Raw genomic sequence first — 12013 nt, forward strand, 5'->3', positions numbered from 1 at the left:
ATGACATACATGGTGAAGTATTTGGGGTACTTAGTTATTTCTAGTATATATATAATATATATAATATGTGTATATTATACTTAAGAGCTCTGTAAAGTACATGCAGTTAGTGTCCAGATATGACTGGCTCTGAGTCTGAGCCCTACCCGAATGCAGCTACATACATATTCTTTCAAGTATTGCTATTATTTCCTTTGAGGTTTCCTGAGTTACTGAAGTTATGAATTCACATAAGGACAACTATGTCATCATAAGTATACTATCTTCTTTTCCAGACTGTATTTTTTCCCTACAGAATGATCACTACGATTGTTAGATAACATATATGACTTAGCATTTGCTGGCCTTCTGTGGAATTTTTATGTTATTCAGCTTCCTTAGCACACAACAGGCTGAGTTTGAATGAAATATCACAGTATTTACTTTACGCATATAGTATTTTTCCTTTTAGGTCCTCAGCTTTACACTGCAGTTACACATAAGGACACATCTCAGCACCCCTTTCCCAAAACACAATTGTTTTGAAATAAGAAGCACAGAAGTTTTTCCTGTCTGCAGCAAAATGTTATTGTCTCTGTGATGACCCACCACTGCGAACCAGTAATCAAGGAGCCTCAATCCTCACCACTGCCAACAGTGGGGAACATTCACTGGGAGGATGACAAGTACACACACAGTATTTCCAGATGCAGCTCTCTGCATCATGTGCAATTTTCCTTCAGAGCACAGTCAGTCCAGGGCTGGTTTCTCCCCCATTCTCCAGATTCCCAGTAAGATCCCCACTGGCACAGCTATAGAGTTGAGATCTGAACTGAGTGACCAAGCCAAGACCCCAGCACCCTCTGTGTCCAACCAGTGCTTCATGTCCCTGCCCAAGTAGCTGACTGACACACACACACACACACACACACACACACACACACACACACCTAGGAAAGGCTGGCACAGGTTTAATAGCTATATCCCTTTCTGCTCAGATTATAAGGTAGTTATTACTGCCACCAGTCACTCCTTATCTACTTTAAAGCCCTTAACAAAGGGTGTCCAATCTTACTGTGCAACATTAATATTAATACAAAAAGTAGTTTAACCAAGAGGAAGGCTATTAGGAGTGGTCCACACAGTTCACCAAATAAATATGCAAGTACTCTCAAAACTTAAATATCTCTACACAGATCAGCCACAATGAAAGGTTTAAATATATTTAATAATAAATAATAAAAGGACAAGACAATACTAAATATATATTCACAGTGACATCAGAGTTCAAAACCACAGGAAATGTTTAAAATAACTTGCAGGACAGTTTCAAATAAAGAAAAATAGCTAAACTAAGCTTCACTTTATTCCTGACTGTAACTAAAAGAATTACTATAGTCTAAGAACTTGCTAATAGAACAAGGCGGATGTGGTGAATGGATCTTCTAGTTGTCGGGTCCAAAACAGAATACAGAATGCTATCTTTTATTAAGAGATTTTTTTCAGATTAATATTTAAAATATTACTGCTGGGATAGATTGCAGAATTACATCATTTCTGTCATCTGACTTTTAGTTCCCAGGCTCAAAATAGCCATTGATGGCAGCTAGTAGTATTTAGCATCTACCTTTAAAAATATACAGAGAAGGGCTTCTCTTCAGATCTCTGGCAGATCTTGGAAGTCATAAAACAATTGCACTCCTTCATGCTTTCAGAGGTAGTAAGTAGCTGACTCTGAAAACAATACAGAAAGCTTCTCAGCACAGACTCTGTCTCTCTAGCTGCAATGAAAACTGAAAGATACCATCTTTTATTGCGTAGCCTGTAGAGTAGTTTAATCTCAGCTATTTTCCTAAAATTTGCTGGACTGAAGTTAACCTCCTGTATTCCAGGTTCCACTGTTAAAATATATACATTTAGACAGTTACAACAGTGCATGTATGTCTGCTCTTTTCCAGCAGGGCACACTGTGGATACATTTCAAACACAAACACTTTATAAAATACCTTTTCAACACATATGTCTGTAGAAATCAGTTTGGTATACACATGACATACAGTTCTAATACAGTTGTAACACAAGCATCTTATATAAATCATATTGATATTCTCAAGTGACATATAATTACTTACAAAATTCCATATAGCTGTGCTGGCAGTATCTCCCTTCAACATAGGCTCCCTAGTTTCTTCTTGTGCACTGAAGCTGGAATGTACAGAGTTAATGGAAGCTTCTTACACAAAATCTGCATCAAGAATAAGAGGTCTCACATTTGTTCCCAGCTTATTGACTTCTGTCACTATGCTCGCTAAGACCAATGCACTCTACATACAAAATTACAGTGAAATATACCTGACAGGTGAAAGTGTGTGATTGTTAGACCTTGCTGTCGGTGGATTGTCTGGTGAATCACTCCAGGAAAATTGTCAGTGGATTGTCTGGTGAATCACTCCAGGCAAACACAGCATATATACCATTTATCAAAATCTTATGAAATACACTGGACACAACCTACTGCCTTTTTAGTGGTATTTGGGACAAACTTCTGCTCTTCTTGAACTTTCTGTCCTGTTTGCTGCTTTAGCTTTCTCACCCAGACCCTCAGTTTGCCAACTGCAGAACCAGGGTGCATTGAACTATCTAGGATGCATCAGGCTATGTCAGGGAGATGCATAACAATTTATTTTATGGAATTCATTCACTGATAGAGCATTAGCGAGCTAGTGCAGTGTACTATGCTGCATTCTTCTCTTAGGTTGTCCTGACTAGATCTTTCTCATTCCCACTTGGAGCCCATTTTAAGAAAAACTGTGCACATTGGCAGCATACAACAGCACATCATTTAGATGTTCTGTATGTCAGATATTCATCTGGCACAGCCTATGGTGTGTGTGTGTGCATGTGTGTCTGCGTGTGTGAGAGAGAGACGGAAAGAGATTTGAAATTGTATTATTTGTGGCACTGCATGTAAAATCAGGCATTCACCTTTTTTCTTTTGTAGAAAACCTTCTCTGAAACCTTGGCTTTTAATTAAACATTTTTAAGCAACTTTATTAAATTATCACTTAAGATAAAGACAAACATACATTAACAGAAAAGAAAACAAACTATATTAATATTTTTCAATTTACATACATTACATATTACATATCTTTCCTTTCTTTGTAACTATCATCAGTCCAACATTACATAAATTGCTGAATTCCTGACTTCCCTTATACCTCACTCCTCCTCCTGAACATTATTCTGCATATATTGTTCCCGCAATTTCTATTTATTTCTAGTTAATCTGCTCCTTCCCTTTTGTAAAGATCCCTCTTCCAGTTTTTCTCTATTTTATGATATTCAATACTTCAAACAAAGTTGGTTAGACTTTGATTTTTTTTTTTGTAGTAATTGCTTTATTGGAAACCAACCGAGTTAAACTTTATAAGTCCTTACAATATCTGGGCAATTTGGATCATATGTCCCAACTTAAAAGAATCATTTCCTTAGTTACAGCCATTTCTTCACCTAATATTTCTGACATAATACTCTGTAGGAAATGTTCAAAATCTGTGAACTCACTTCACTCCCAAAACACATGTTCCCAGTTGCTTTTTTCTTCCCTGTCACACCTCCAACATTTGCAATTTACCCATTGAAAAATTCTTTGAAGTCTTCTTGGGGTATACCAATACCTATGCAAACACTTCTAAGCAAAGATTCCAAACCTTCTGGAATTTGTTGCATACGTGGAAGCCATACATATGCACTCCACTGTTTTCTTGTAAATTAATTTTCTAGTATCTCTTCCTGATCTTCTCTAACCGCTTCTGATTCATACAGTTAGCATGCAGTATTTTATATACCCTACTAATTATCCCTTTTGAACAGCAGTTTTTGTTTTAGATTCAACTATTCAACTAAAAACTCCACCAGTGCAGGTCTTCCCCTTAGGATTCCCAAATCCCTTCCGCTTTCCCTATATTCTAATATTAATTCCTGGTGGAAAAGGCAGTCAGCCTTGGCCTTATCCCACTCTATTACCTTTCCCTCTCTAGTTATTTTCTCCCAATACCTTGGCTCCTTTGCCAGTTTTCTCCAGTAAATTTCAGACACCTCTTGCCTATTTTATGTACCTCTACTTGCAGTCATCCTATTGGTAAAATCTCCCTTCTCCATTCTTGTGTTGACTTGGTTCTTAGACTGCTTTCTGCTACTTTATGAATGTAATATTCTGTTTGTTTGTTATTATTCTCCTTAAGGATGTGCATCCAAAATTTCACTCTCTTTTCATTTTTTGACCCCCCCCCCTTCCCCAGTTCATCATCATCCCGTTCTATTTTGAATAATAATCTCTGGCTTGTGTTATGTATATGAGCTTTAACTGTGTAGCTCTAAAATATCTCTTCAGGTCAGGTATTAATAAACCACCTTGTCCTGTTGGAAGGATCTTGTTATCCTGCTTAACTCTTGCCCTCTTCCCCTCCCAAATAAAGTTCTTCAACTCTTTATTATTGTCCACAAGTTTTCACTTGGTTGATAAAAATATTCCTGACCTGTATGTAAAACTAAAGGGACTAAAAACATTTTTACTGCTTGTATCCTACTATCCATAACGAGAGCTTCCAGTTTCTAGGTTTTTGTATTCTCTTTTGTTTAGTGTCTCAGCTTTTATTTACACATGTTGTTGAGCTTGCCTGGTAGTTACAGTTTTCCCTGTGATTTGTTTAATTCTTGTTGTTTTGGGTTAAATGACTGACAGTGAAAGTGATTTGTTCTTTTTATGTATACTAATGAATTCTTACTCCTTTCAGCCCTTCTTTTGTAGACCTCTTTGCTTCTGCCTGATTCCATTAATTGTTGTTCTGGCTGCATACCTTTGGTATCTATGGGAACATGGAAGTGGGATTCATGTACTGCAGGTCCCAGGGTTGTTGACATTCAACAGAATTTTCTCTTTCAATCCTTGGTGGAAGAGAGAGGAGTGCAGTTCACAATGCAGGTAAGAACCTAGCACTATACCATGAGCAAACCAAATGCATGTCTCCATTATCAGTGAATACGATTTTCTGCAACAAAAGTTGACATTTAACTTTATTCATTGAATTTGCTATGATTATTGACATCTGAAATAAATCAAACCTATAACACAAATATTAATTTCATAATGCAAATTACTGCTGCTACAAGTGAAGTAAATAGTGTTATCTATGTAAAGAGGATAAGTCCTGAAGCTGTTTTGGTGGCAATGGCAGATGGCCTTTTTTTGTTTCTTTGTGACAATACATTTTTAATTGCCATGTTTCCAAAAGGTATCCCCCATATTATTTTATTTATGGACTTCTCAGATGGCATCCTTTGAACTTGTGAACAAGGGTAATTTACAGAGTTTAGAATGTAAAGTAAGGCAGAAATGATCCCAGTAAGGACATGAAAAAGTAAATCACACATAGTATGATACAAAGCAGGCCCCACTCACCTAACACACTTGTCCGTGGGAACTAGATTCGGCAATATTACAACAGCTTTTCACAGACATTCATTCTTGAATACAGTGACCAAAATCAGTCTATTAAAATATCATTGGTAGGTGGTAACCCACATTTTATTTATAAAACTGGGTTTAATCTTAAAAAACCTCTTGAATGTCAACGAGAAAAACATTCTGGGACAAAAACATAAGATTCCTCTACCCAATGTAGTGTCAAAGTAGAAACGCTATCACCTAGGAGTGTTATAGTAATATTAAAATTTCATTTGTCAAAGGCAATTGTCTTACGAAGGATGTGGTTTATTTTGCTAAATGTATGGACTGCCCTGCTTTCTATGTGGGCAAGACAGAGCATACTGTACATAATAGAATATATGAATATAATTACGACATTAAGAACAAAAATACTAACAATACATTATTTGAATATTCCTTGTCTTGTATTGGTTTAAAATGTATTTGGCATTATTGAAGCAGTTCCTTCAGATGAAAGGGGAGGTAATTGGGAAAATTTCCTTGAATACAGAGTTACAATGGCAGGAACCAATGGTTGTTTTCTCTGTTTTTAGATTCAGACTCAGGGTTCACTATGTGAGCATTTCTTTGGCTTATTGGTTTTATTTATATTGCTGCATAGTTACATGCTTGTTTTTTATCTCAAAATTACTATATAAGTAGCAGGGGTATGGGGGAGACAGTCACCATTTTAGGGGGTGTAGGGGTTAATAAAGCTACTTGAAAGTGTGTAAAAGCAATTTGCTCTTTTTGGCATGAACCAAAGTTTAATTTTCAAAGATTTTTGACTTGCAATATCAGGTTTGCCCTTCCAATAGTGAGTCATAAAGTTGAAAGTGTTGATAGCCTGTATAGCTATCACTCAGAGGTGGTCTCGATGTGACTTTATTTTTTTTATTTTATTCATCTTTTTGACCGTGTTAGTCTCACTAGGCTAGTAGCCTGTTTTCAGGGGAGACACACGGTGGTATTTCTACTACTATGGGACATTTGGCCAGGGCATCAGGGAACTTCCCCTACTCTTTGTAGTCAGGGGAAGGCTTTATGTGTTACACATCCTGACTTCCTGTTTCCTGTCCAGGCATGGAGGCAGCCAGGAGGAACAGGGAAAAAACATGGCTGATTAAGCTTTTGCTGAAAATGGAGAGAAGATTGCTGAAAATGTAGTTGAAATGGTAGAATCGCTACCAGAAGTTTTTTTTTCTGATGATGTGGGTGCAGAAAAAACAGTAACATTGGAGGAAAAGGAGATTGTAGTTGTAACTGAGATGGATTCAGAGGACAACTTTCATTGAAAGAAAAGGAGATTGTAGGTGTAACGGAGATGGAATCAGAGGAAAACCTTCAGATGAAGATCGTTTAAAGGAGAGACAGTCCCCTCTGAAAAATGCATAATTACAACCCTCCAATTGGGGGGGGGGGAGGGTTTGCAGGATGATTTGGAAGAAATGGTAAACCAAAGTAAGCCAGAAGGTAGAGCAGCAGTTTCATGGAGCAACACTGGAAAAAATAGGAGGAGGAAAAGGAGAAGAGACTATGCCAGAAAAAGTTCTACAGACAAAAATGTATGCACAAACTGTTGGAGAAGGAGTAAAGAAGAAATAAAACAAACAAAAAAGAAGTGCACAGTACATGTAAGCAGTAAAAAAAGAAAGTTTGGGCAGGTATGAGGTTTGGGACTCTGTGATAGCAACTCTGAGTGTCAAAGCAAAAGAGGTAAGAGCATTCATTTTAGAATAAATAAACTTTTTGCAACTTGATATTTGAGCCTGGGCAGGCCATAGAAATTTTTTTGGGGTCCATATGAACAAAAGAAAAATATTTATCCATAGTCAGAATATGTGGTACATACATTTTACAGGCTTTATCAAGTTTATTGATTTCATATACAAATATATTAAACATATTCATAGATTCATAGATTCATAGATTAGTACTAGGCTAACTGCCCTTGCGAGCCATTTTAAGCCTAGACAATTATCCCCTGTGAGATTCAAACCCTGTACCTTGTGTCTGTAAGGCAAACACCTTAACCATTAGGCCATCCTCCCAACCCCAATACTGTACAATAACACATTTTCTTAAAACATTACATTTAAATATGTGTTATTGTACAGTATATGTTTAATATATTTGTATATGAAATCAATTTTGGTTTACACAAACATTTACATCCCAATAGACTTTTTTAGTAACAAGCTAAAAGGAAATGGTATATGTCTTTAAATTATTCTCTACTAGCTTGTTTTGTTTAATTAACAATCAATTTAAGCATGTGATTTAGGTATATAGGTAGTGCTTTCACAGTTTGTTTTTACTCTGACTTGATAAAGCCTGGAATTGTCCAGGCGGCGCTGTCTCCACTGTGTTTTTTCTCTGTGCTAAAGGATTCGTTTGGGAATTAAACCTGCTTTTACCATCTTTTTGCAGCAGTTGAATTATTGTCTCCACGGGTGTGTTTGGATATTGTTCTTAGTTGCTTCTCATTTTTCACGAGTTTTGTTCCTGTTTGGTATCATGACCACCGGCGAGAGGCGTTCAACCCTGCAGTTACACCCGCCTGTTACAGGAAACAGACGCTAATCTCCCTGTAACACGGCGAATTTAACCAGGTGTTAGACATGCTAACTGAGCTTAAGGGACTGCTAAAACAACAAAGCAAAGACGACGTAAGAACTTCTTCCTCTAATATCGCACCTAGCATTGTTCCACCGATACAACGGTCTACCGGAGGGGAGGTAGACGGAGTTAGGATTCCATCTGAAGTTTCTCAAGAAAACCATGTGGCCCAGGAAAGTACAAGATCCTCTAACAACCGAAGTAATCCAGGAGCTCGTTCCAAAAAAGCCAAAGACAAAACGAAAGAGTTTGATTTTGCAAACTGGGCGAACCAGCCCTTTAACTTTAACAAAGGTACTGTTAATTATGTCAACTCAGTGGCTATTGACACAGATTTTACAGCATTTAAAAACAAGCTGTACGCATTAAAAAGTAATCAATGTGAGATTGACTATCTGGCAGAATGTGTCAGGACTAAGCGTATCCCTAAGGGGCTACGCTTCTTTAAATTTCCTAATTTTGTTAAACAAGGCTCTGCACAATATAAACAGCTTTGTAGTATTTTTGATAGAGCAGGCCTTGAAGTTTTAACAGTCATGATAGAGGAATATGAAAAGAAGGCCAGGGCACTTACAGAGGAATTAAATAATTTACATAACAATGTCATTTCAGACACTGACTTTGGCATGGTCAAACATGACTACGACAAAGTCTTTGATGAAGTTGACCAGTTCTGTTCTAAAATCATTTCCAGAAAGATCAAGAAACTAGAAAGAGATATGCATGAGTATAGGGAAGAGATAGCATATTCCTGTTACAACAAATCAACAAATAATAGTAGATACAACAGTACCTATGATAACGGAACTGATGAAGTTTTTCAGCGCAATTATAATGAAGCTCCACGTAGGAGCGAACGTTTGGCTGAGAAAGATAGAAAGGAACGAAATCAGGATTTTCACTATCCCCCGGGGAGAACCGGGGGATGGGGGTACAAACCACAGAGGCCAGGGGCCAGATGGAACAACAAATAAGCGTAGGAAGCTTCGATGACAAAGCCCCTTATCCAACTTCAGTTACTGCTCCATGCCCTTTGGTTGAGTTGGATGCATACTATGATTGCATCCAAATAGTGGATGCAGTCAATTGTAAGGTGTTTAAAATGAATAACTTCAGCATTTATAACTTTACTGATGTTTCAATAGACCCTATAGCCTTTGGTATTTTTACCAAAGGCTTTCAATTTGTACCTTCCCACAGAACTAATTTAGCTAACTTACTGGTAGATCTTAAATTATTTACCAGAGCACTAAATTTGAAACATTTTTTCAAAAACACAGTATATAACTCAAATGGGCTTAACAGAAAAAGTACATTTAATCCACCCATGGTACAACCTTTGAAACTGTATGAGGAGCTAGTGGAACATGAACTGCGTGATAAGTTCCTTTATTCTACGAACATGCAGCAATCTAATATAACCAAACAAGAACTTGAATACATCTCAATGCTATCCAGGGAACATGTCAGGGTAATGAAGCCGGACAAGGGTGGTGGTGTTGTACTTATGTATGACCACACCTATGAAGAAAGTATACATAATATGCTGCATGATGACCAACAATACTGTCTCATATCCCGTAATGAGTATAACATAGCCCTAGCTAAGATTAAATATACATTATATGATTATCTTTACAAGGAGCTATTAATGAGCAGCTTTATAACTTTCTACTAGTGAATAAACCCAGGGTTCCTATTATTTTCGAATCCCTAAGACCCACAAAGGCATCAGCCCGTTACCATTCAGACCAATTGTCTCAGGTGCAGGTGGGGTAACGGAACCTATTTCTAAATTTATAGATTTTGTCACTAAACAGTACACCCTGGCCATGACCCATGTGATAAAAGACTCATGGGAGTTTCTCAGACTTTTTCCAAAAGAAAAATGCCTCACCTCTTCATTAATGATCACTGTGGATATTAAGGAGTTATTTCCGAGTATACCCCATAGTGTTGGTGTTGAATGGTTTACTGATTTTCTCAAACATGAAACCAGGCTAAGTAGCAATATCATTAACTTAACTTCTGAGTTGTTAAATATTGTTCTTAACAACAGTTATGTGTTTTTTAACTGGGAATTGTTTAAACAAACCAAGGGAGTGGCCATGGGTGCTTCCTGCGCTACCGTATATGCCAATTCGGTATTACATAGATGGGAGCAGGTGCACATTTTCCAGTCCCCTTGGGCACAGTACATCACTTTTTATTGCCGTTACCTGGATGATATTTGTATCATCTGGGACGGCACTAGAGATCAAGTAATAGGTTTTCTGGAATATATCAATTCTTCCACTGATTTCCTTACATTTACTCATGAAATCAGTGAGAATGAGCTTCATTATTTAGATGTAGCAATCCTTAGAGATGCACAATCAATGGAATTATACTCCAAGGTTTATAGAAAACCTTCATTTTCCAATTCTCTGCTACATTTCAACAGCCAACACCCATTCCAACAAAAGAAAGGAATAGTTAAAGGTCTGCTTATTAGGGCATCTCGTATGTGTAGCAGATTGCCTGATTTCATTGCTGAAGCTAACAACCTTAGGGTGATGTTTACAGAGAGTGGTTATCCGGATTATTTGGTGAATAACCTTATCCATGAGATTCTTAGTAAAAGGGACTCGTTATATACACCATTGTTTGGGAACAATGATGTTGGTATCCCCATCCCAAGGCCCTCCAGCACACTAGCACAGGAGAATTCTAGCTATTTTATTTATACTTTTACTGAGAATTCAAGGGAGATAGAGAACACAATCAATAAGTTTTGGTTTGTGTTACAAACCAATGATGAATTTAAAAACTTGATTCCAAAGAGACCAGCTTTTGTTAGAAAAAGAGGTCGTAATTTAAAAGAGGTGTTTGAGCAAAGACATATCACTACTTGTATGACAACTCAACAAAGGAATGGCACCTTTAAATGCGGCACGTGCAAACAGTGCCCTTTTATTATCAATAGTAACCATCTATATCTTAAAGCACGTAAAACAAACTTGAAACCACACGGTCACTACACTTGTAACACGAAAGGTGTGGTATACATTGGGTATTGCTTGACATGTGGCGCTTTTTATATAGGAAAAACTGAAAGGGAATTTAGGAAGCGCATATATGAGCATATCTATGATATAGGTAAAAAGAAAGATAGTAACGCATTCTATAAACATTCCCTTGGTTGCCCTAATTTCAAACTTGCTTTTATGGTGCTTGAACAAGTTCATCCAAGTAGTAGGGGTGGAGACTGGGAATCCACCCTGGAATTTAAGGAATTAATCTGGCAGCTTAGGCTTGATGCTAGCAGTATACCTGGCATGAATGAGACGCTAAGCATAGGGCCAGTTCTCAAACTTAGAAGAGCCAGATTATAGCTTATAACACACACAATTTTTAATATAGGTTGACATTTTATACAACAAATTCAGTAGCTGACAGTTTGGTTGTTTGGTGTACAGACAACATTTCGTTGTCTATTACAGTTTTTATGCTATACTCGTAGGCTTAAATGTTGTTTTTTAAAAGTTTTAAATGTAATGTTTTAAGAAAATGTGTTATTGTACAGTATATGTTTAATATATTTGTATATGAAATCAATTTTGGTTTACACAAACATTTACATCCCAATAGACTTTTAGTAACAAGCTAAAAGGAAATGGTATATGTCTTTAAATTATTCTCTACTAGCTTGTTTTGTTTAATTAACAATCAATTTAAGCATGTGATTTAGGTATATAGGTAGTGCTTTCACAGTTTGTTTTTACTCTGACTTGATAAAGCCTGGAATTGTCCAGGCGAAAGCGCTTGTCTCCACTGTGTTTTTTTCTCTGTGCTAAAGGATTCGTTTGGGAATTAAACCTGCTTTTACCATCTTTTTGCAGCAGTTGAATTATTGTCTCCACGGGTGTGTTTGGATATTGTTCT

At 37.0% G+C, this 12013-nt stretch overlaps 1 protein-coding gene across 3 annotated transcripts in view; it reads left to right on the forward strand.

The window, feature by feature from the left end:
* The window catches only part of LOC122805478 (5'-3' exonuclease PLD3-like), a 697284-nt gene that overhangs the window by 431138 nt on the left and 254133 nt on the right, over positions 1 to 12013 (forward strand). For all 3 annotated transcript variants that reach the window (XM_044075664.1, XM_044075665.1, XM_044075666.1), the window contains one exon: positions 4779 to 4966. In XM_044075664.1, coding sequence (XP_043931599.1) covers positions 4779 to 4966 — 188 coding nt within the window. The remainder of the gene's footprint in view (positions 1 to 4778; positions 4967 to 12013) is intronic.

Source organism: Protopterus annectens, chromosome 6.part1 (genome assembly GCF_019279795.1).
Source record: "Protopterus annectens isolate FY-2018-M chromosome 6.part1, PAN1.0, whole genome shotgun sequence".
Classification (NCBI taxonomy): Eukaryota; Metazoa; Chordata; order Ceratodontiformes; family Protopteridae; genus Protopterus; species Protopterus annectens.